A 25,530-nucleotide genomic window follows, 5' to 3' on the forward strand; every position below is an offset into this window, starting at 1 on the left:
TAACCGTACTGATTAGAAACTTTCCCAAAGTGCTCTCTTAGGGATAGTGTGGGTGAGCAGCTTTAGGCTTAACAGATTTGTATATTATTTTAGACACCAAGATCTTTTGTGATCAATTTAAGATAGGGCAGCTCAGTAAACAAGAGCTTGTGTTTTGATACCTGCAGAATGCAGGGAAGTAGCTCCAGTACTCCATGGGAGATACAGGCTGTTTTTAAAAGAGCTGGCAGTCCTCCCAGGCTTTTTGGAGCAGTTGCCATTGTTGGGAGCAGCTGGCAGGGTTGGGGTACCAAGTCAATCGCAGGTCCTCAGTTCTTGTTTCTTTGGGCTCTTTGTCCTTCTTGAGTCAGATGATCTGGTGCCATTGGCTTCCCCTAAATACTAAATTTAGGGACATTAAGGCAGGGGTCTTCAAACTTGTTGGTGCAGAGACCCCCTTGTCAAACCTTTTTAGGCGTAAGGACCCCCTTCTGACAAAAGTTTCTAGAAACTGGTACTCCTCATCATCAACAACTATCGACAACCAAAAATGCACCTGTTAGACCTGGCATCTTTTGGCATGTTTCCCCTGTTTTTTTCCTTTCTGACATCCTAGTTTTTAGGTCTCGGACCGTTGCACTGCGGGCGGAGCCCGAGATTTAATGTTACTTAGAGGGGGCTTGGAACCCGCCCCTCTTCTCCATTGGCTGGCCTAGTAAATGCTGGCCAGCCATTGGAGGAGAGGGGCGTCACTTCCTTTAAGCCCCGTCTTTTTCGGATTCGGGGGCGTGTTTTTTAGGTTCTTTCTGTGACGTCATCCGTCACTCACCCAAAAACACGCCCCCGATTCCGAAAATTTCGGAGCTTTGCAGCAGCCATTTTTTGTTGTTGTTGTTTGGCCCCATTTTGGTGTTCTGCTCCATGTGTACACTGAAAAGCGGTTCGCAAGCGTCAATAACGCACAGTTAGCACTGGAGTACCAGGTGTGGTTTCTTATTTATGCATACAGGAGAATTGTATACTACTGCATTACATGTACTCTGTATGATTTTTTTTGTGGGGTAAGGGGACGGGGATTTTTGCTCTGCCACCATTATCATGTGGTGGAACTGGGTGGTACTACAGGATGCAAATGCGTAGGCACTGAAGTGGTGCGCAGGCCTGGGTTTATTCATCTATGGTGCAACCACACGCTTCCAACGGTGTATTGGTTAATTTACTCATGGTTAATAAATTGAGGGGGCTGGACCAGTGCCCCTTGGTCGAGTGCGTCATTGCAATATTTTCTAACGGTCTATAACTGATAACAGTATCGGAAGTTAAGGGCAGAGGTGGAACGGGGTGGGAGTAAAGGTTGCAGAGGGATCACAAAACGTAAACTTCCTTTGCACGTAGGACAGGTGCAGTTGAGAGACCAGAAGTTCATAGTTCACTTACTCACACACAACAGGTTATCACATGAGGCGCAGCAATGCAAGCCTATCGCACACAGAACTGTAAAGCACACGCGGCCGGACGACCGTGCCATGTAAACAGCAGTAATTGCTCTCAATCCACACACAACCCGAGCATGACGGTGCAAGCTTCTTTACACACTGAGCAGATACTGCACTGGCAGCCACAGTGCAAGCGTCGCCCACAATAGGTGTCACAAAGGAATCAGTTAAGCAAGCAGTAGTGCAAGCTTCTCCCCTTGTACAAGTGCATGATCACGTGCACTTATGTACACACACATGCATGGACAGTACTACCCACTCAACAAGCATACTTCTCACATAGAACAGATGTCACGTGCAGCAGTGCAATCTTCCCACACTGCATGGTCAACAGCAGTGCAAGTCTCAGAAAAGATACAGTCATAACAGTGCAAGGGTCCTACGCCCCATAAAATGCAGGCAAAGGAATAACACAGGGAACTGTGCAAGAGTCCTATGCCCCACAAATGGGCACAACAAAGGGAACTGTGCAAACATATGTATAACACAGGGAAAAGTGCCAGGGTCCTACAACCAATAAAATGCAAACATAGGTATAACATAGGGAACGGTGCAAGAGTCCTATGCCACGCAAAAGACAGCCAGCATAAGTGCAAGCTTCCTTCACACACACACACAATTGGACAGGTGCAGTGTGGGGTTTCTCACACATGCCCATAGATGCATAGAGCCTGCAACAGCAGTGCAAGGTACAAACCCAGGAATAGGACAGTCCTAAGCAGGGCAAGTGTCCCATAAACAAAGCACAACCTCTGCAGTAGTCATGCTGGGTTCCGAGAATGTGGACATGCCGCACACCCTGTTGGGAAGAGTCAACAACAGCTGCACTCACAATGGTGAGGGTACTGTTAGCAGCCATCTTTTTCAGGTGTAAGGATGTGTGATGGATCCAGTCACTCCTAGCTGAGCGTCAGTTTCTTGAAAGAGGGTTGAAAGCACCACTATTTAACAAGGGAGTGAGATTTGCACGTTCCAGGTCTTTTGTGGTACCCCACAGCACACAGTAGAGAAGTATATATAATCTGCAGAACTGAGATGTTTATGTCAAGTAGACACTAGCAGTGAAGAGGTTTGGAGCAGAAAGAGCTTTATTCATAAATGGAACAGAAGACATTAGACAGTTGGAAGTAGAGGGTCCGGCGCTGGGAACCAGGTTTGAGTCTCGGCATCGGCTCAACATCCTGTGTTTCTGGGCAAATCACTTAATCGTCTCGTGCCTACCATAAATGAATGTGTCCTTGACTGGTGCTCATGAAGAGCGCCCGTGTTGATGATATGTCGTCTCTGCTGGTAGAGCACTGGGCAGCTGTCTAGTTTTGCCCTTGCATAGAGATGTGGAGGTGACCTGCACTGAGACAGTGCGTGGCCATGGTGCCTTGCAAGTGTCAGTTACACATATATGTTATTTACTTTTTCACAGGCACTAGGATTTTTATTAAAAGGGAACTAACACGGATTGCCAGATAGCACGGTTTAGTTAAGCCACTGAACTTCCCCTGCAGTCTCATCCATTAGGTGTTGACCAAGACACACATGCACTGCAGACACTTTAACTGCTTCTTGCTTTCAAAAATATGCTTGAAAATGCACCATTTGCCCGCTATGTTTTCAAACTTTTTTCAGGGGAAGAACTCACCCCCAAAATCCCTTTATGATGGTGTGCTCACAATGCTCGCTTGCCACCAGGCGCTCACTCGATCTTTTACGCCCCACCACTTTCAAATGTCACCAGCCACCACTGTGTAGCTCTGTGTGTGTGTGACTCTGTGTGGATAGCTTTTTTTGTAGGTGGCTCTATGTGTGGGTGGCTCTATGTGAATGACTGTGCGGGTGGCTCTGTATGTGTGTGTGGCTTTGTGTGTGTGGCTCTGTGTGGGTGTAAATGCAATAGGTCATGCATTTGCGAGCGATTAAGCCATTGGCATTGTAAATGACAATGCCATTTATTTAACGATTACGCTATTGGCAATGTAAATGACAATGTCATTTATTTATGATTTTATTTAAAAAAAAATATATATATATTTCATGAGCAATGCCAATAGCTCTACCTTTAATAATGCCGAGACCATTGCATTGTAAATGCTTGTTACTCTTTTTTTTCTGGTTTAGTGTCTCTGCGCACTTTTTCACTGCTGTTCAGTGTTAAAGTGCAAGTGCTCCTATTGTAAATTGTATTATGGAATGGAGTTTCCACGATTGGCATGTTTGATTTACTAGTAAGTCCCTAGTAAAGTGCACTGAGGGTGCCAGGGCATTAAGATAGCAAATGCCTCATCCATCCATCCACCCTTTCACCCATCCATCCCCATCATTCATCTATCCACCATTCATCCAAGCAACCTTTTATCCATCCATGCATCCATCCTTCACCCATCCACCCATCATTCATCCACCCACCTTTTCACACATCCATCCTTCATCCATGCAACCTTTTATTTATCCATCCATCCTTCATCCTTCCATCCATCCATCCGTCCGTCATCCACCCTTTCATTCTTCCATTAATTCATTCCATCCATCTACCCACCATTCATTCACCCACCTTTTCACACATCCATCCTTCATCCATCCATGCAACCTTGCATTCATCCACCCTTTCATCCATCCACCCATCCATCATTCATCCATCATTCATCCACCCCTTTTCAAACATCCATCCATCATCCATGCAACTTTGTATCCATCCATACAACCACCCTTTCATCCTTCCATCCATACATCCATGCTTCATCCATCCACCCTTTCAACCATCCACCATCCATTCACCGATCATTCATCCATGCAACCTTGTATCCAAACATCGATGCTTCATCGATCCATCCTTCATCCATCCACCCTTTCATCCATACATCCATACTTCATCCATCCACCCTTTCATCCGTCCACCCACCTTTTCACACATCCATCCTTCATCCATGCTACCTATTATCCATCCATTCATCCTTCATCCATCCACCCTTTCATCCATACATCCATCCTTCCTTCCTTCCTTCATCCATCCATCCTTTATCCATCCACCCTTTCATCCCTCCTTACATCCTCATGGGGAAGGGGGGATCAGTATCTCTCTGCATCTATGTGCCTCCCTGCTGGGGGTGAGGGCAGACAGGCTGTAACAACATCTCACAGTGAAGAACAGACTCTCAGGCACATTACCCCGGCACAGGCGTCGGGTATGAGGGCTCGTGAGACTTGAACCAATGATTTATGGGACATGTCGGAGGGGGTGGGTGGAGAGGACCTTTCACGTGCTTTACTGGCGGGACCCACAGCTCCAGGCGTGCAACTCCCATTGAACTCAAAGGGCTACAGGATCCTCCCCCAGCCCCCCCCCCCCCAACCGCACCCTACTTCGTGTATGTGAGCCTGGCTGAGACAGCTTCACGGACACACACAAAGCCACACCTGAGTACTCCACAGGTCTTTAAAAGACCTTTTGCTTGTTAAAGAGGCTTTGATGTTTCTCACCCCTCAGTGTGAAATAGGCCTCCGCCGTGAACACCCTCAAACTAGTCCTTCGCCACCTGCTCTCGACTGGCCCTTTGATGTGTGTACAATGAGCACAGCAACGCTGCAGGAACCTTTAAAATATACAGGTATGGCGCTTAGGGTTAAGGCAAACCACGCGTTTCAAGGAACTGCATGCTCTGAAAGAATCTACGACCCCCTTCCCAGGCTTCCCCGGGGGTCACGCCCCACAGATTGAAGACCCTGCATTAAGGGGAGTGAAGGGTAGTAGCCAATTGGCTACTTACCCTTGGGATCACTACACCCCCTATATGACCACTTCCTGTGAAAAGTGGGTATAACCCTGTCCCAGAGTTCCTAATTCCAACAAAAACACAATGGTGGAGCCCTTCCTTTGCAGAGCACATCAGGTAGCCCACCATAGGGTTATGCCTAGCCTGTGTGGGCAACACGCCTACTGCATAGCTAACTTCCTGCATGTCCTGGTGCCAAATGGGCCTCATGAAAGGGAGTGGCCTTCTCCAAGTCCGGAGGAAGCCGGGTTGCACAAAGGCAGCAGAGGCATTGTTTCGGACCTCCTGAGAGTATGGGCTCTCACCCCTGCAGGTCAGAAACTCGTCTGTGGCGGCAGGCTGGACAGGACAAATCAGTCTGCACACTAGAGGACTAGTAGGTTCCAGGGGGGCACCTCTAAGGTGCTCTTTGGATGCATGATATAATAAATTCAATACTCGAATCAGTATGGATTTATTAAGACAAGGTGTCTGATACCCAGCTACATAATAACTTCACTGAAACCTGTGTAACTCGTAATGACCAGTGCTCCGAACGTACCATCAAATGGCTTCACTTGCGATTGGTAGTAATCTGGACTAAACATAACTGGGGATATTTGCTCATAGGATATAATGCACCCTGCCTTAGAGCGGTCAGGAATTCTGTAGGGTTAAATTACATATAGCATATGCAGCGACTTGGGCATGGTACACAGGAATGTGTGCCAGGTATTTCACGCAGCCTGCAATGGCAGTCTGCATGCAATTTGTATGGGGGTCTCTTGGGGTGGCTGTAGGAAAGTGAGTTTCTGTTGCAGTACCCCCCATGCCCCTGCTTTTTGCCAGATTTCTGATGAACTTTGACTGGGTGTGCCCAGGGTCACTGTCAAACAGGATCCCAGGGCCTGTGATCTTTATCAACCCTGAACTATTGTATCCACATTTGGCATGACTCTGGCCTACCAGCAAGTCCCTTGTAAAGGGTGCATATGGTACCAAGGGCATGGTAGCCAGGGAAAGGCTCAGAGGGCTGCAGAATGTATTATGCCACCCGCAGAGACCTAATCACAAATCTGCACAACTGCCATTGCAGCCTGCTTATTTTGGTGCAGCTAAAAGTGAAGAGTAAACATGGCACACATCCCTATGTGCCACGCCTGCCCAGCACTGCATGAGACCTAGGTAAGTCACCCTTAAGGCAGGATGCACTATCCTTCATGTGAGGACCTATCTGCATGAACAGGCAGGCCCCATAAATATCTACGGTCATTCTTAGACATTATAAGTGCCCAGTAAAGCCGTACTGAATATATGGTCTTCAAACTGGTCACAACGAGTTTCCTAGCACCATAATGGCTTTACTGAATCCTAGGATGTTTGGTATCAATCATCTCAGAATAATAAACCTGCACCGATTCCGGTCTCAGATGTATTACTCCATGCATTCAGGGGTCCCTTCTTGAGGGGACCCCTGCACCAAACCAATCACTGGTAGGTTCCTGACTGGTGAACACCAGCCTGCCACCACGAGACAGGGTTTGGACTGCGCTACCTGGACCCAGAAACAAAGCTTTTTGGGGGCTGAGGTGTTCACCCCTCTCTCAGCTCAGGAAGAGCCATCTGCAGCAAGAAAGCTTCAAAGGCCTTGCCGCCATTTCAACGCGATCCCCCAGGCTATCCTGCTATCAGGAGCAGGCCCCTTCCTGTCTCACCCATTTTTCAGCAGGAAGACAGGCAGGACAAATTAGAACAGCCCAGAAAGTGTTCCCTCCCCCCCTCTACCAAGCCCATGCTTCAGTGCGCGCCATCTTACAGATTCATGGTTCCAGGATTGTGCCCACTGCCCCACTAGGGGTGGCTGCTACTGGGAAACCCCTAAAAATGCCCCCCTAAATACAGTATTTGGGGGGGGCAGTCCTGAACCCAGAAGTTAGTTCTTGACGACATAAGAAGATTGGAATCCCGAAGACGTTACCGCCATGAAGACTCCAGGCCAAACTGACTTGGTCCCAGCCAAACTGGCCTGCCTGCAGCTCAGAAATAAACAGCCGCTCAAAAAAGGATCAGCGACCTCCAGAGTTGGTGAGGACTGGTCCACCACTTCAATAAAAACTTAAGACTCTCGAGGGCAGCAAAGACCAAAAACAGGAGGAAGCCCGTTAACCCAATTGAGACCCAGGTAATTAAGTATAGCCAAGCAACAATGTCTCAATCGATAATCATTAGGTAAGACAAATAGAATAGAGAAACAAATCAATTTTAGAGAGAGAGTAAATAGGGAGACCACACCAATAGGTTAAAAAACATTTTTTGGATCTATTTTTAATGCATGTAGTTATATCAGATATGCCTAGGTAACCGAATTGTAGCTGTGCACATTAGTGCTCATGAAAAGGTGAACGGCGCAGTGCTACAAGACAAGGTGAAGAATCAGCGTAAAAAGGCACAGAATACAAATTAGTTGAGGGTCACGAAAGTAGTCAGCAGATAATTTTTCAGAGAAAGATTCCGCTGTTTAAGGAGACCACAATAACGCCAACAATTGCCCTGGAGGGTCGACGGCATTTCGAACTGTACAATTTTAGGTCATCACAGGACCGGGTTACATGGATATGGTAAGTGCTGAGTTGGTTCCGCGGAGCCTGTATGATAAAAGCGAATCAAGTCAAAGGAATCCGGGCTTGGTCACGTAGGATACTAGAAGTCTATGTAGCACACAGGGAATGCGTGCGTTAGGGGAAAAAGCTCCACTCGTTTATGGGTGCAAAACAAGAATCGGAGATGTGTGGAGACTCGGGACATCAGCTGCTGTGGAACAAATCAGTCGGTGAAGGAATGGCATCTGTCAATCTAGGGACAAGGAATGAATCGCAGGAGGAGGTACCCAGCAAGCGTCTGGGTCCAGAGGGCGAGTGAAAAGCAACGTATGCCTTGTAAACAGTCACGCTATGCTGGGAAAGTGGCACTGTCCACTGAAGATCCTGCCCCTGCTGGTCCAAGAAAGCCTGCTCCAGGACTTCTCTGCACCAGTTGTTCACAACCTGTGTCTCGAGGGTTCATCCCACCTGACGTGGTCCCCTAGCGGTTCTGACCTCCAAACCATTGAGGGGTGTCACTACAAAGGTTCTGTGTCAACACCTGCAGTTTCTTCATGACTACCAGACCAGTAAGCAGATTCCAGATGCGTCCCGGTGACCTAAACCCGAGGTGCCCTGACATCGAGAGACATCTCTACTTACCTGCCCAGCTGTTGATTCCTCCCGGAAGACTTCCTGGACCGAGCCTGCTGCCCTGACATCGAGAGACATCTCTACTTACCTGCCCAGCTGTTGATTCCTCCCGGAAGACTTCCTGGACCGAGCCTGCAGCTGAAATCCAAAGACAACAACCCCTATAGGACTGCATTGGGCTCCCGACACAGTCTAAGCCCCATGCTGCAATTGTGCCGCTGGTGGTGTAGTCTTGCTGCTAACTGGAGACCCCCCCTTTGCACTGGCCTTAACTCCAGGAGCTTGCCTCCCAAGACCATGTGGCCTGCCCGTGAGCAGTTCCCACCACACTAAGGTGCCCCCCACACTTCACCTGGCCACCCTAGTGCCTTCGGTGCTGCACCTTGAGTGCCAACCTGAACCTTAATTCTACCCCCCCTCCAAAAACTCAGTTACCAAACCAGTTTATTTAACTGCAAACCTTACATTACATTTTTTTCCTAGGATTGCATGGTGGGTTTCTCTGACATATTCTGTATTGAACTGTCTTGTACTGCAACAAAAGTAACTTGGTGTCTTCCCACGAGTTAAACCTGCTTACTGCTGTGCTGTAATGTTGAAACTGTGTTAGGAGTTTGTTTAATGCCAAACTAAGAAATTAACAACAAAGTAAATAAAAGTAATGTCAACTATCCTAAAGTGCTTACAACCTTATTTCTTTAGCTGCAAATTAACTTTTATGCTTCTAGAAAACCAGGATATAAGAGTATTGAAAGTATTACTTACCTACTTCTAAGTAAATCTTGGGTCTAGAAATAAAAATTAAGTAATACATTTGTATACAAACAATTGGTCTGGATTAATTCTTTGAGTGGGTGACATCACTCCTTGCCTGAGTGAGTCCAACAAATGCTTAACACTACCCTCAGAAAAAAATCCTGACTGCTCAATCATACTACCACAAAAGAGAGTACAGTATAATCTACTTTAGCCTCGGCTATACCTCTGGGATCCACTACACAGTGCCCACTATACCCTTCTTTGGTATAGTATATAAAGAGACAGTTCCTACAGTTGCATAAGACATGTTGCAGTCCGAAGGGACCATCAGTGGTACCCCAGCCCTAGGTAACATGGGGTACCATTTACTAGGGACTTACAAGGGGGCTACAGTATGTGCCAACTGAATCCGTTTTCTTGTTTAAGGCAAGAGAATTGGCACTGGGGCCAGGTTGGTAGGCTTCCATTGCACTTTCATTTGAAAACATCAGTATTGGAGAGTAAAAAGTGGGTGTGACAATCACAAAAAGGGGCGCTTTTCTACACTTGTTGGCCATGGAAAATTAAAACATGGGATTTACAGGATTAAAGCTGCAAATATGAACAGATGTGGCAGCCTCTAGTAGAATATATGTTTACTCAAAAGACAAATATGGAGTGTCTGAGATCTCTCAGATCATTGAGACCAATTGATCACCCGGACCATCAAGAGAGGGTGTGATTTTAAAAGAAACACAAGTTGGATGAGTCTACGGTCAACCTGTTGGAGAATGTGGGTGAGGGAGGGCATTCTGTTTCTTCTTTGATTAAGGGCCCAATTAAAGCATGGTGTATTTTGAAAATTGTAACACTAATTAAAAAATGTTTTAAGAAAAAAACTAAAGCAATTAAAACTAGCATTGGCAAAGCCAATAGGTCTGGGATTAATGTGCTAACATACACAGCATTGGCACATCAGAGAGTCACATGGGGAGGCCAAAAGAGAGGACAGAGGGCCACAGTAGTAAAATAAACCCTCATACAGTTCAATGTAAGCCCTCAAGTGGAAGCAGAAGGATACACCCATATAAGCAATGACATCAGATGACAGATAAATAGTCTACAGGGCTGAGCAAAGACGTGATTAACAAAGTCTCATGGCAATGGCTAAAAGAGGCTGGTTGAGGAACAATTGTTGAAAAATCCAAAATCAACTCTGTTTAAGCAACAGGTCTGATGGACAGATTTAATGTCAAAACCAAGACCTAAAAAAGTACAGCAGGTTTTTATCTAGGGCCTATGAGCGAAGTCGTATAACAGTGTCAAAGGTTAATATAAACAGACAAAGAATAGACCATGTTTGACTATGCACTTCCACTTGCAATCTGTATCAATTCATTTTTATTGTGAAACAGTCTCCCTTTTAAACATTAGGTTCTGAAAATGCATACCTACCATGCTTTACCCCTATCCATATACTCAATTCACCCCAGGCATTACCAGAACAGACAAAGGTATCTCTAAACTCATTCCTAATTTAAAGACAGGAATAGCTGAAATTGGCAAACGGCTTGAAAGTGAAACAGTTCAATAATACCCTCATTGGTGGTACGGATTGGCCATCTTGTGACAATTGTATTGATGCAAGAAGAATACCAAGAAAATGTTTAATAACCCAGATTCTTTTGCAGAACTACTGAAATCTAGAGGAAAGGAAAATGTAAAAATAAAGTAGTCGTTCATTATACATTTTAGACAAAGAGGGGAAGTAGATGCTGCAGATTAGGCTACTTAGAGGGTAGGAGCTTAAGTGGTAGACATCGCAAAGTGTTTTAAGTGGACCATTTGCAGGTTACCATGTAGGAGGAGGATTGATATATAGGTAGTGATATAGATCTTGGTTTACATTTTAGGATACCAGTTTAGGATTAGAATGGAGGTGCGAAGATAGTTGAAAAGTGTAACAACTGCCTGCACGGTCATACCATTTAAGACAAACAAATCTAAATTGTCTCAAAAGTATCGGAGCATAGGACACCAATAAAACATTTGATGAGTGATACAATGGCTGTATTAACAAAATAGCGGTATTTTGCAGTGCTGCTGAGAGAAAATGGATACTTATAGTTACCCAACGGTACTCATTTCATTAACCTCAGAATGGTGAAAAACGAAGTGCACCAGCCGAGACTGGAACCTGGGATCATAGTGACAAACAGAGATCCCCGAAACGCTTGCATTAGTCTCAATGGTTAGAGCGGCAGACCCTGATGCAGAGGTCTGGCCCGGGACCAGGGTTCAATTCCTGCCTTGGCTGGTCTCGGCGGATCTTGGGCTCATAATTCCTCGGACCTGATTTCTCGCCTCGGTGCCTACTCTAAGCATGGGTCCCACGCTGCAACTCTGGGCAATAGCTTGCTTAGTCTCCACAACGGCCCCCTACAGCGCTAGGGATGCCTGGTTGCACCCTGGAGATGCCCAGGAGTGGACATTTCACGGGGAAAAACCAGGAAGGGTTCCCTAGCGGTATGAGTACAGCGCCAGGACACTCAGGAGTATCAGTGCGCTTTACAAGTACGTCTACATTTACATTAGTCCACTTAGCCACCAAACTAGACATCTGAAACACTCCGTTTTAGAAGTTGACAATTGATGTGGCTGTGCAGATCAAAGCAAAAATCTGTTATTGGTTAATTTTGTGTACGGAGTTATTTCTGGCTTAAGAGCTGTAACCTCTTTTATGAGTTAGTGTTATGAGATATCCAGATTCTCTTCCCCATTAGTTTTCAGCAACTAGGTAGCCTTTGAAAACCCGGAAGGGCAGAGGTCTCTACCTCCTCATATTTGGGCCGCAGGGGGGACTGTATTTAAGGCCCTGTTCTTTGTAAGAGAAAGTAGTCTACTGATCTAAAGATAACCAAGCCCTGTTTGGGAAAACGTGGAGGAGATATCAAATCTTAAATATAATTAAGATTACTGCCCAAGTCAGCTAAATATTTGACACAAACACGTGGGGGCGATTTTCCCTGTACGCTTGAAAAATAGTCACATTCTAAGTTGATTGGTTTGAAACAGTGATAAAAGCTGGGGTAGGATATATGCCAAACTATAAATAAACTTTGCAGTCGGAAGTTTTTATAACCAAAGTGATGAATGAGATCATCAATTTAAGTGAGTCCTTACAACACTGTGCCTTCGCCTCCAACCATCTCTGCTTAGACAACTTTGACAGTGATTTCACCTTGTAGTATCATTAGATAGTAACCTTTTGATAATACTATGATGTAGTGGGTATTTATGTTTAAACTAACGTAATTACCCCCATTGATCTTCAATTAGACTACCCACACACGCAGATTTTTTTATATGCATCTTTATAATAAGAGAATGAAATGGATCAAAATGTTGTACTACACTGAGTTAAACTACACATTAAACAAGCATTGAAAATGCAATAGGTCTCGCCTTGGATTAAGTTAAAGCCATTTGCTTTGCTAACGGTATTGTATAGCAAAGTAAATGGCTTTAACTTAATGAAAGGCGAGACCTATTGCATTTTTAATGCTTGTTCCTATTGGTCACAATTACAGTGTCCAGGTCCTGAAGGCAGATTCTACACGATATACGGGACACAATTTAGTTTTCAAATATAAGTCAGGAACGTGAGACGCAAACGAGGTGAGCATCAACTTGGGGAGGCTAAGTTGCGCGCTGATGATCTAAAGCTGTCGCATGAAGGTCCCAAATTGAGGCAAGTCCCATGCTGATCACGTCTGAGAATTAGAGGTGATTCCACTGTCATGAAGAAGGTCTGGACATGAGGTCTCCAAAGGAGTTCGGGGCTGCACCATACAAAGACAAAAAAATCGTGCCAGCCTGCCTCAAGCACTCCTCCCAAGCAGCCCTGCCTGCCAATCACATAATCTTCCTGTGCCTGAATGTGCCCTTGTGTAACGTAACTGGAGTTCATGTAAAGCAATCCAATACCTTCGGGTATTGTATTGTAATTGCATTTATATAGCACTTACTACCCCTGACGGGGTCGTCGAAGCGCTTTTAGGCGAGTAGCACGCTACTCCGGAACCCACTCTTTGCATATCATCTATCACCCACCAGGCGAGAACCTCACCTTCACCGAACACTTCATGGACATGGTGTCATCATACATGGGTTGGCAAAATACCCAAATATTCCTCAGAGATTTCAATCTCCATTGGAATGATCCGAATGGCTCAGCAGTGAACAGTCTTAAGAATTTCCTGGCTGACCTAGACCTAACACAGTTCTGCAACATCCCAACAGACGACAAAGGATCGATCCTGGACTTACTAATCTCTAAAACAGGCCACATTCAGCATACCCTGCGACTGGTCAGACCATCACATCATCACCTTCACCATTAAGGAAAAGGTGAAAATGAGCTCAGCCCAACCCACGAGACCAAAAGTGTGGAAAAGAGACCTAAAAAAACTGAAGCCCAACACCTTACCGTCCTCCTGTACCAACCTATTGCTGCCTCCCGCAGGATTTACTACAGTACACGAGCTCTCCAACCACTACCTCTCGACCATGACATCAATAATAGAAGAGGTAGCACCTCTGCAACTAAAAAGAGTCTCTCTGAAAGACTCTAAACCTTGGTATAACGGTATACTCAACGAGGGTAGGCGCTCCCTCAGAACTGCAGAATGGGTCTGGAGGTCAACACCATCTACCAACCACCTTATGATCCTCGGGTCAAAGAGAAACGCATATTTTCGCAAGATCAAGCGCACCAAAGCCGATTATTTCAGCCTCCAACTTGACCAGGCAAGAAACCGCCCCCAAAAAAACTCTTTGAGCGGATCAGAACTCAATCTAAGGAGGCACCTCATCGCCCACAAGATACTGAATGCTCGCAGCCAAATTGTGAAGAATTCTCCACCTTCTTCTCCCTGAAGACCGACACCATCAAGAAAGACCTCCTAAAAGGACTTAACCTTATACGCGAGACCGAATACACTAACCTCTCCTATTCCCAGTTCCACGCCATGCCAATCACCATCAAAGTCTATTCCTAAAAATAATGCAAGCTGGTCACCATTTTCCTCCTACTCCGAAGTTGCCCTAGGCAAAATTCTCAGTGCATTGAACCCAGCCAACCACTCCGCTGACCCACTTCCGGCAAACGCAGTCAAAGACCTTACTCCACTGCTTCTACCTCTCTGGTCTAAGATCATAAACAGTTCCCTCCAACAAGGATGCATCCCAGACACCCTCAAAGTAGGCCAGGTTTCACCCATTCTAAAGAAGCCCACGGCAGACCCCACGGACCTAAACAACTATCGCCCAATTTCCAATATCCCCACCCTAGCCAAGTTGCTGGAAAAGTGTGTACATCTACAGCTAACGAAACGTATTGATCATTTTGACCTACTCAACCAACACCAATCAGGTTTCCATGCTGGCCACTGCACAGAATCAGCCATGACTCACATAATAAATAAATAAAATTTTAAAAACAAACAAACAAACAAAAACACATCATTGATGATGCGCTGCAAATACTTGACCAAAATGGATCCGGTTTACTCATCCTACTTGACCTATCTTCAGCCTCTGATACAGTTAAACACGAGAACCTGTTAGACCTCCTGAAACACAGAATGGGCTTATCTGGGGCAGTCCTAAGTTGGTTCACTTCATTTCTCCAAAATCGGACAACAATTCAAAATCAAGAACACCCTGTCCAAGCCCGTCCCAGTGACCCTGGGGGTACCGCAAGGATCAGCACTATCTCAAACACTGTTTAATCTCTTCCTGGAACCTCTAACGGAAATTCTACAAACCTCCAACGTACAATACCACATGTATGCAGATGATACACAGCTATACCTCAAGATACACTTCTTGGAGGACATCAAACTACTCAACACACCTCTTAGGAACACCCAAACTTGGCTGGCAGAAACTCATCTTAAATTCAACGCCCTAAAGACTGAATTTCTTCTAATAGCCCCACCGGCTCAAATCCCGAAATTGCAAGATTGGATCAAACACATTACGGCGTTCAACGTACAACCGACCATTGTGGATTCAGCTAAGTCACTTGGAATACCTTTAGACAGTAACCTCAACATGCAAAAACATATCAGCAATGCTACAAAGGGAGCTAACCTTCAGATAAACAAACTGAGGAAACTAAAACCCTTCCTACCACACAATGACTTCAAGCAGGCAGTACAAGCTCTGGTTATACCCAGAGTGGAATACGGTTGCGTCACCCTTTGTGGCCTGCCCAAAGCATCAACTGCACCCCTTAGAGCTTCAATCAACGCTGCAGCAAGACTCATAACTGGATCTAAACGTAGCTCCCACATCTCCCCGGACCTTCAATCCCTTAACTGGCTACCCCTTGATGCGAGAATTCAACTGAAAATTGCGTGCATGACGCACAGAGCCTTACATCAAAAGACCCCCATTTACCTGGCACAGAAACTGACAATCTCTGGTGGTATCAGATCCTCAAGAAATGCAGAAAAATTACTACTGAAACCACAAAAATTCCATAAGAAAAAAAAAACCTATAACAGATCCTTCTCTGGGATGGCACCTAGAATTTGGAATGCCTTACCCCCTGAAATCAGACTTAACCCTTCCACTACTGCTTTTAAAAAAGAAGTTAAATTCATCCTCATGGCTAAATACACACGAGTATGGTCTGCTGAATCAACGTGGTGAAAGGCAGCTAAGCTCTCAACCACAAGACACTTAATGATGCCAAATATAACGATATTGTTTTTCTTTATCATTTTCTCTGTACTTCTGTGTGGATCTACTCTTATTGCCTGTATATGAAACATTTACTGTTTGTACAGCGCTCTGATATCCGCTAGGATCTTGTTCGCGCTTTATAAAACTTTTTAAATAAATAAATAAAATAAAGGATTAGTGTTGAGTTAATATAGTGAAATATGAAAGTAATTTGAGTGGAGGATAGGTTAGGCAGTTATTTGGATTCAGAAGGATAGCAGGATAAAAGGGGGGGGGGGAAGGCTAGCATTTATATAGGGCTTGTTACCCCTATGGGGTGTTGAAGCACTTTCTTGGAGAGTAGCAAGCTACTCCGGAACCCATAAGGATTAGTGGTGAATTAGTGTAGTGAAATATGAAAGTAATTTGAGTTGTGGATAGTAGTCAGTTATTTGGATTGAGAAGGACAGTGAAAGGATAGAAGAGGGAAAAAAGGTTTGCATTTATGTAGCGTTTGTTACCCCAGCAAGATTGTCATGTAGGTCACTCACATTTTACAGTAAGTTAAAAGAAAATAAACACCATTTAAAAGAATAAGCAGTCATGTGTCAGAATACTAGACTGAATTACAAGATACAACACAAAATTCCCTGTCATCTTTAATGCTCATTCACCTTAGGAACTCCAGCAGCACCTGCGCCTCTATCCCAGAGTATATGCATGCTTTGCTACTCTTTACTGAAAGCACAGTTCTGCAGCCCTCAGCTTTGATATCCCTGTCCGCACCTCTCAGTTCCACCGCCCCAGGGATCGCCGACTCTGCTATCCCGGAATGAACCCTCACCTCTAGCAGTATTACCTCCAGCGCTGCTGCCCCTCGCACCTATACCAATGCCACAGGTGCAGACCCAATTTTACAAATTAAGACTCATGCCTCATCCCCTTTGCAAACCGATGACCATTTTCTCTGCTATCCAAACGCTTTAGGTTTACAGGCTACACCATCCTTCACAAGCACGCCAGCCCTACAACATCTGAATCATTCCGCCCGATGATCAGATTTGGCCCAGGCCGATACCTGCTCTGCTGTCCGTTTTCACTGCAGCGTGACAGTGTATTAAACATGGAACTGCCACCCACCTCAGACACCCCTTCTTCGTCAAACTCCACAGTCATTGCTCTCCGCCATGCCAATCCGCTGCACTCCGGGAAATGGGCAAATGTTGCCTATATGTTGTCGGCCTGGAGCGCGCCTTGGACTATGTCCCTCACCACCCCTTGTTGTGAATAATTTTGTCCACCCTAAGCGTGGAAGGGTATACTCAGACATGAGTCCCTTGCTCATTGCACCATCAGGATTCAAGCAAGCCGGGCCGAAGACGGCTGTAATGCCAGAAACCGGTCCCCGGAAGCTTGTTTCCTTCCCAGTGTAAGAATTGGCTTTTGTAGTTTGGTTTGCCCTGTTCCCATCATGCACTGGGACAGGAACAGACTAATTTGCATACAGCCAGGTTCTGAAACTGGGATGGTGCAATGAGCTAAAAAACGGTGTTGGATCTAGCCCTGATCTCTTGACTGGGTGAGAGTATTCTGCTTAATTCAGAGACTCTGTCCCTCACCACCCCTTGTTGTGAATAATGGACGTGCACGTTGGCTTTCCTGCGGCACGCGCGACCACAGACCGGTGTCTGCTTGTGCACCAGTCTGTGCCACTTGGGGAGGGAAGACAATAAGGCTCGCTGGCGGCAACGCTTCGCGCTGCAACGCCAGGCGAGCCCTAAGAACAGGTCTATAAGGCATTTTGCTCTATTTGTCAGCTTTCACTCTGGTTTAAGACAACTGGAATGAATGGGAGTTGTAATAAGCCTAGGTGTCTTAAGAAAAAATATACTATTTACAAGCCTTCCATAATATTATGCTCAGCTTCACTATTCCTATTGGTGCCTCTTCGACTGACAAGAGCAGGCCAAGAGCTCTAGGCCAGACTTTGTGGAGTGTCTTTTTAATGGAAATGAGAAAATCTGAAGATTACATGGCATTTTGGAGGTTCTCTAAAATAATAAACACATAAATTAGTGTTTAAGTGGGTTGTTCCAAGGAGTAGCTTCATATGCAGAACCAAGGAAGGGGTGGGTAGTATCAACATAGTATGTGCATTTTCAGGGTAACATTTGTTTTCTAGGTAATGGTGTTGGCAGTTTTCTTTATGCACATACAAGACATTGATTTATACCTTAAATCAAAGAACCAAACAAACAGAACTACCAAAGAGATTCAAACTAAGCAGAAACACCAGCATGTTTTTTTTTGGTATGACAACAGCAGAGAAAGATTTTCAGCCTCCCTTACCAAGCGCACCAGTTCCATACACTCTGGCAGGTTTCAGAGCTCTCTCGGCTTTAGTGTACTTTGAAGCAGCAACCATCTTCATTGACTTTGTAATTTTCTGAGTGCTTTTGATGGACTTCAAGCGTCTTGTAACTATAGCATGAATGGAAATGGGCAATGTTTAGGGTGCTCATGGAACAAAAACACAGAATCAAGAAAATAGACAATGCTCTTAAAAATACAAACTGAAAGATTTGGTGGGTACAATAGCAGAAATCTCATAACAGGAGCATAATGAAGGTTCTGGACATGGCAGAAACTGCCAATCCTAACTACAGATGTATTACATGGCCATTCCTCGATAATTGTTCACAGCATTTCGAATGTTAAAATGAGAATACTTACTTTCCTTCAAGGTTGCCATATTTCTTACTTGGCCCCTGAAAGACAAGGGAGATATTTTAGCAATAATACGTATTTGTCGGGCGAGGAAGAAAATGTCAGAAAACGTCAGTGTTAAAGTGCTAAGGCTAATCTAGCTGGCAAACACAGATGCTAGGTTTAAATGAGCTCTATGTTTAAGCTCAAAGCTAATTTTAATTCACATGATTTTGAGTACAATTGTACAATCACCCTTTTGTTAAACTGAACAAAAGTACCCTTTTGTGAATGTATGCATGTTCGACTGAATTTCAGGCATCCATGGCAATCAGCTTAATAGTACCTATGCATACACAGCACAATACAAACTGAATTGTTTCTTGAATGGTATCCAACTCAACTGAGATGGCTTTATTATTAATTGCATTTATAGAGAGCATGGTTACACTGGGCCAGTGTGTCCCCACGCTAAGGTACCAGGCTCAGAACAGCAGCAACTCATGATCTAAGACAGGGCTACCCCTATGCAGTAGGAAATAAATGGGTCTTCAAGCCTTTACGAAAAATCGATTCAGAGCACTCCAGCCGGAGGCTCTGAGGAGGCGAATTCCACATCTGTGCAGCCCTAAAACGGAAAGATCGGCCACCCATCCTGGATCTCTTAATATGAGGGACCTACACATTTCCTGTTCCAGCAGATATCAGGTGTTAGAAAGTCATGAAGGTAGGAGGGCCCCTTCCTATGTAGAATCCGATGACTAACACACAGGGCTTTAAACTGCACTCTCTCCCTAGTAGGGAGCCAATGGAGAGAAGCCAAAGCCCTTTTAGCTGAAGCGTTCTTTGGGAGCATGAGAACCAGTCTTGCAGCTGCACTCTGTTTGCACTGCAACCTACGCATACATTTGGTAGTAGCACCAAGATACAGGAGATTGCCGTAATCCAGGCGCGAGGTCACCAATGCATGTATCATATTCTTTCTCAGTGCAGTGGGCAGGGTGTCTAAGTTTTTTCGTAGACCCCGTTATAGACCACTGAAAGAATAGAATATTAGGCCAAACCAGCCACGGCATGGATTTCTATCTCATCGTTCTCTGCAGTGGAGTCTATAGCAACTTAGCACTCTTACCTGCATAAACCTGTTACACTTACAGAATAGAAACTAGGACAGAAAGCTGAAAATCTGCTGACCCAGAACTATTAAGAACAGATCGCAACCACCAAATCAGGATCCTCCCTCAACCCTTGCCCACTTTCCATCCTCAAGCCTGTTTCTAACCTAATAGGAACAGCTCTTACCAAAATATGCAACTCCATGTTCCTCTCAGGTTCCTATCCATCCATTTGAAAAAAAGCTATCATCAAACCCTTATATATAAAAAAAACCAACCTCGATCCCGCAGAACCTAAAAGCTACAGACAGATTGCATCTCTTCCCTTCCCGACTATAATATTTGAAAAAATCATGAATATCCAGTTGTCCCAGTATATTGACCAGAACAACCTCCTGGACGACACCCAATTTGGATTTAAGAATGGCCATAGGACAGAACCGGCCCTCATAAAGGCATCGGACGAAATTAGGTTGATTCTCGACCAAGGCGGCGTGGCAGTCCTGATACTATTGGACTTGTCCGCAGCCTTTGACACAGTCGATCATACTATCTTGATCGACCGTGTATCCTCCATTGGTATCCATCACAAGGCAAAAATTCTTCTGACCTCCTTTTTATCTGACCGTAAACAGTCAGTAAAACTTGGTGGCTACTACTCCGCTGTTTTCACCCTCCCTTGTGGAGTACCCCAAGGATCCTCGCTAAGTTCGACATTATTCAACAAATATGTGTCGGACTTGGCTAGGGTCATCAAAGCACATGGAATAAGGCTAACATCATACGCCGATTATACCCAGCTGGTACTGGCTATACATAATGATGGAGGAGCAGTTGCTGCCAACTTTCAAGAAGGTATGTTGGCTATTAGCTCCTAGATGGCATGTAACTGCCTAAAACTTAATTCCGACAAAACGAGGTCGTGATTTTTGGCAGCCTCACACCCTCTTGGTCCCCAGTTTGGTGGCCTACTGATCTGGGTCCCCCTCCACTACCTGTTACGAAGGTCAGGAACTTAGGAGTAATATTTGATGACAAGCTATCTTTTGTCATCCATGCAAATGCTGTTGTTTCCTCCTCTTTTTATACCCTTAGAATGGTTAGAAAACTCCTGCCTTTCCTCCCTCCCAGCACCGGCAAGACCCTCATGTGCACCTTGGTACTATCCAAGGTCGACTACTGCAATGGACTTCTATTAAATGCACAAGAGAAAGTCCTTAACAAAATGCAGCTAATCCAGAACGCGGCAGCAAGAATTCTGACCCGCACCCCAAAGTTCACCTCAATATCTCCCATCATTCGTCAACTTCACTGGCTCCCGGTCAGAAGCCGCACTAAATTCAAGGCTCTATGCCTCACCTACAAAGCTATGAACAATATAGGGCAGGAGTTCCTAAAAAAAGCTTTGCGCACATACACCCCCAAAAGATCCCTACGTTCATCCTCGACCCACTTGCTCCCAATCCCGCGTACAAAAAAAGTGGCCTGGGGAGACCGCGATTCATAGTGGCCGTATCCAGACTGTGGAATACCCTCCCCCTCCACATCAAAAACAGCCCATCCTTGCTGCTATTCCGAAAACAAATAAAAACCTGGCTCTTCAATCAGTAACCCCACCCAGCGTCTCTTGAGCTACGTTCAGCGCCGAGACACCCCAGGGTATTTGCACGCTATATAAATCGTATAAATAAAATAAATAAATAAATAATAGTTTGATTTTAGAATATGAGAGCCAAGTTTAAAACATCAGCAGACTGCTTCTGTGGATGGTGTGGAGCAAAGATCTTAAGGCGTTGAAGGTCTGAACAAGGTAAACAAGAAGCCCTCGTGCTTACACTCAGGAATGTTAGACCTAGTATCAGGTCCTCTTCATCACATAACTACAAAATAACATTTATAAATTAGGACAGGGTGCGGAGAACGATTCCTGGATGTTGATAGTGAGAGGTGGGTTCCCAGACGTTCAAAGAGAGATGATGATTGCTGAGGCAGGCTGGGAGGTAATGTTTCCTCACTGGAGGCATGGAAAGGGTTTTCTTCCTCTTCATGCAGGACTAGGGGTCGGAGGGGCTTACATCAGCACAACGGAGCAAGAGAAGGGACCATAGGGGAGAGGAGTATGGTATTTCCCTACTGTGGAAAAAAGCAAACGCTTTCTCATTGAGATTGTGACAGAGCGTCTACATCGTGGACAAGACTAAGAACACTGGAAGAGTCATTCAGGGGATACATTACTACTAGAACAACAGGGGGTAGGTTTTATATTTGAAACAATGCAATGATATCTTTACTCGATTAGTGTATTTTTTTCAATCGAAACAAGAAAAATAAATGTTTCCATTCCCACACGCGAGGCAGATGGGGAGGATTTCAGCTAGCCATTATCAGGGGAATCTTGCTTTCAGTGAGTAGAAATCTGTGTCCCCATTCCCTATATACCTGAGCTGTGACAAGTTGCTTTCTTCCTGTGTCTGTGTGGGTATAAGGGAGTTTAACAGGTTGTTGTCGTGTGAGTTGGTAAACTGGATTTGATGGAGATTAAGTGATTATGAAGGATTGTCCCTGTACTTTATATATAACGAAATGGTTGTTTTTTTGTTGATTGGTAGTGAGGTGTGCAGCATCCTGTGTCCCCATATACTGCATGTCTGAGCTGGTATCTTTAAAGAGGGAATGATGCCACTGCATCGAACAAGTGGCCCTACAAGTTTCGTGTCTAAAATGCATGAAATTATGTTATCTGAGAATTCAAAGCATTTAAGTAACAACGGGTCAATATTAACATTAAGAAAATATTAGCCATTAAAGTTTGAAATTGAGTGCAAGTTAAAGTTGGCAACTCATCATAGTCACCAACCCACAGAAGTGTAGCAGAATTCGGTAAAACCTTTATTGAAACTTAAGCAATGGTACAGAGAATGACTTAGTGGTTATAAATGGGGAAAAGCGTTGGTCTACAGCGGTCATTCTTATAAGATTACATTCACTATAACATGAAGAGGAGGGCGTTTCTTTACTGGGGACATTAACATTTTCTTTACTACGGTCGAAGGGCGTAATTTTCCTCACTGGGGACATGGGAGGCGGTGGTTGTTCATTCAGCTGGGGATGGAGGGGGACACACGGTAACCTTTTAACTGCGATTATGCTGCGACGCTGATTCTCCCTGTGGACAGCACAGGAAAGGGAACGAACTCAAGTGACGCCCTTAACCGAGATTATGCTGCAAAGCTGATCCTCCGTGTTGACAGCAGATCTGTGCTTTCTTAAAGTCAAAGACAGTTCTCACAAAATGTTCATTTGCATTACACATTTTGCAGTTGCAAACATGTGAAGTGTTCTTGGTCACTGGCGTAATTTGCCAGGGTCGATTCTCGCTGGGTACATGCACACCTATCTGCCTGTTGAGCTTTCGAGGAGGGCACTTGCAGTTTATTTTGAAATATATTACTATTCAGACGAATTGTAGTTTTCGAAAGGGTGTGAAGGTTTGAAGGAAGAGTTGCACTGATTCCAAACAATGGGAGGCATTTATCTAGTTCGCGTGGAATCCTCTTATATGAGGGTGACCTGAAGGAAGGGCTTTTTGGCTGACATGGCCGTCTTCCGGTAATGACCAGGGCATTACATGAAGGTGACCGATCAACGAAGAAAGGGGCATTAACAAACACGCATCCTAAAGCACACCCCGATGTGGAATCAGCCTTCTTAAATCACTATTCATCCACAACCAACGGAGGGGTTTAATGAAGTGTCCCGCGGTTTGAGCTTGCGGTACTGCAGCTCTCCTGACAAAAAGAGAGCCCTTTACTGCGTGTTTCTGCCCTCGAATACCGTGCCTCCCATCCCACCTTACACAAGTTCAAAACCAACAACTAAGAAATAGACACATTACCATTGCGGCTGCAGAATCAAGAAACTGGCCCGAGAGTACATGGTGACACCGATCAAGGTCAGGTTTCGCCGACAGCGCAGGCGCCGAAAGAGATCGGAAGCCGGGTTCCGGAAGTAGAGAGAGAAGAAAGACGAGAACGGGTTGAGTCTAGAGACATAACCAGCTGTAAATATTATGAGTGAGAGCAAAGAGAGACTAAAACTGTAGGCGCGAGAAAGGTGTATCGTGTGCCTAGAGACGATATTGGTAAGGCATTTGCTATGTAAATGTAATACATCAAAAAGAGAGCCCGCAGTGATTAAGAAATTACAGGATAAGCAAGACAAAGTAGAAATAAAAGACAACGATATAGGACTCGTAATTTAACGCCAACATGCTTTATAAAACAGTAAACTCACAGGGCTCTGAAACTGACGAGTAGCGTACCCAGTTTATAGTTTGCATTATAGCTGCGGCAAAAACAAAGATAATAAGCAGGTGGTCCTAGACGTTCGTAAATGCTGTTTTCGCACTAAAGCCTGACGGTGAGCGAAACCTATTCAACCTTGCCACCACAGGGTGGCAATTTCAAATTTCAGAAATAGTACACATCTGGTCCTACAAGAATGACTGTCAATGAAGTGTCAACCATAAAGTTTTATTTAGGAATTTTAGTCAAGCTGGAATAAATTCAAGGTAGTCAAAATCAATTAGTCAAAAAAGTGCGTAATAGCCCAATTAGAGTACAGGATCAGTCGAGTGCCCAGTACAGTTCAGATCAGCAAAACACAAAGTATAAAATGAGGAAAGTAATCCGGCAGAGATTCGATTTCTAAAGTAAGGTCACCGTCTTCGTCCTTTGTGGAATTTGATATTCGCTTCTAAAACTGCTAATGGATTTTGTGTCCTCCATCACCTTCTGGTGTAATTTTATGAGGTTGTGTTATGTATTGCCTTTGTGAGAAAAACAATGTATCCTCCGAAACTCCTGCATTTGCCAATGTCTCCCAAAAGTAGCTACCCCATGAGGTACAAGAGACCCTTACTCATCAGGGAGTGAAGATGACCCACTGGATCCGTTAGGAGGTGCGTTCAGGATTGAATGTGAATTGAAAGTTCGCAGGATAGTTCCATCACCACTGAAAACCACAACTGTGCCTTCCACGCACTTGTACCGGAACCCTCTGACTCATCGAAAAAGAAAGGAAGGGGTATGACAGGTCCCCAGATCAATCCTGTAGGAATGCATCCAAACTTATTGCTCAAGGATCTGGTCTCCAACTGTACCGTCGTAGAAGATGAGTGTTGAGTCGAGAGGCAAATATGTCCACCGATCATGGACCCCTGTGCCTAATTTAGGACCTGAAACACTGTGGATGCAGTCTCCAATCGCTGGAGTCTCGAAGGAAATGGGAATTCTAGTCTGCTCATATGTTGGACGAGCCCAAAATGTATTCCGCCATCACCAAAATTTGATTCTAAAGGCAAAAGTGGCAAAAGTCTTTGGCAATCTCCACCAGAAGGCGAGACCTTGTCCCCCCTAAGCGGTTGATATAGTGAACTGCCAACACATTGTCCATCTGTAAAAGGATGCAACGACTCGTCTTGTGTGGTGACAATGTCCGGATCGCAAAGGACCCCGCCAGTAATTGTAGGCAGTTAATGTGTAGCGAGAGTGCCTCGGAGGACCTCTGGTCCCCACCGAGCCGCAACAGGTTCCTCGTCCTCTTTGGCTAGCATCCGATTTTATCACTTCCTCTGGGTTTGAAGCAAATATGGCCCTGTCATTCCAGGCTTCTATGTACTTCAGCCATAAATTCATATCTGTCTTGACCTCCTCTGTCAAGGAGATCTGTTCGGAGTAAGACAGGCACTTGCGAAGATGCAGGATTTTCAATCGTTGGAGGGCCTGAT

General features: G+C 45.0%; 1 protein-coding gene across 2 annotated transcripts in view; it reads right to left on the bottom strand.

Annotated features, from left to right (window-relative positions):
* ATP5F1C (ATP synthase F1 subunit gamma) overlaps positions 1-23,751 on the bottom strand; it is a 38,800-nt gene extending 15,049 nt beyond the window's left edge. The window contains exons 1-3 of one of the 2 annotated variants that reach the window (XM_078677056.1): positions 23,638-23,751; positions 18,655-18,689; positions 18,271-18,402 (exon numbers count right to left, since the gene is read on the bottom strand). In XM_078677056.1, coding sequence (XP_078533182.1) covers positions 18,271-18,402; positions 18,655-18,689; positions 23,638-23,678 — 208 coding nt within the window. In that variant the 5' untranslated portion in view covers positions 23,679-23,751. The remainder of the gene's footprint in view (positions 1-18,270; positions 18,403-18,654; positions 18,690-23,637) is intronic. The other variant, XM_078677046.1, reaches the window with a different exon arrangement.
* Between the last annotated feature and the right edge of the window lie 1,779 nt (positions 23,752-25,530).

Source organism: Lissotriton helveticus, chromosome 1_1 (genome assembly GCF_964261635.1).
Source record: "Lissotriton helveticus chromosome 1_1, aLisHel1.1, whole genome shotgun sequence".
Taxonomy (NCBI): Eukaryota; Metazoa; Chordata; class Amphibia; order Caudata; family Salamandridae; genus Lissotriton; species Lissotriton helveticus.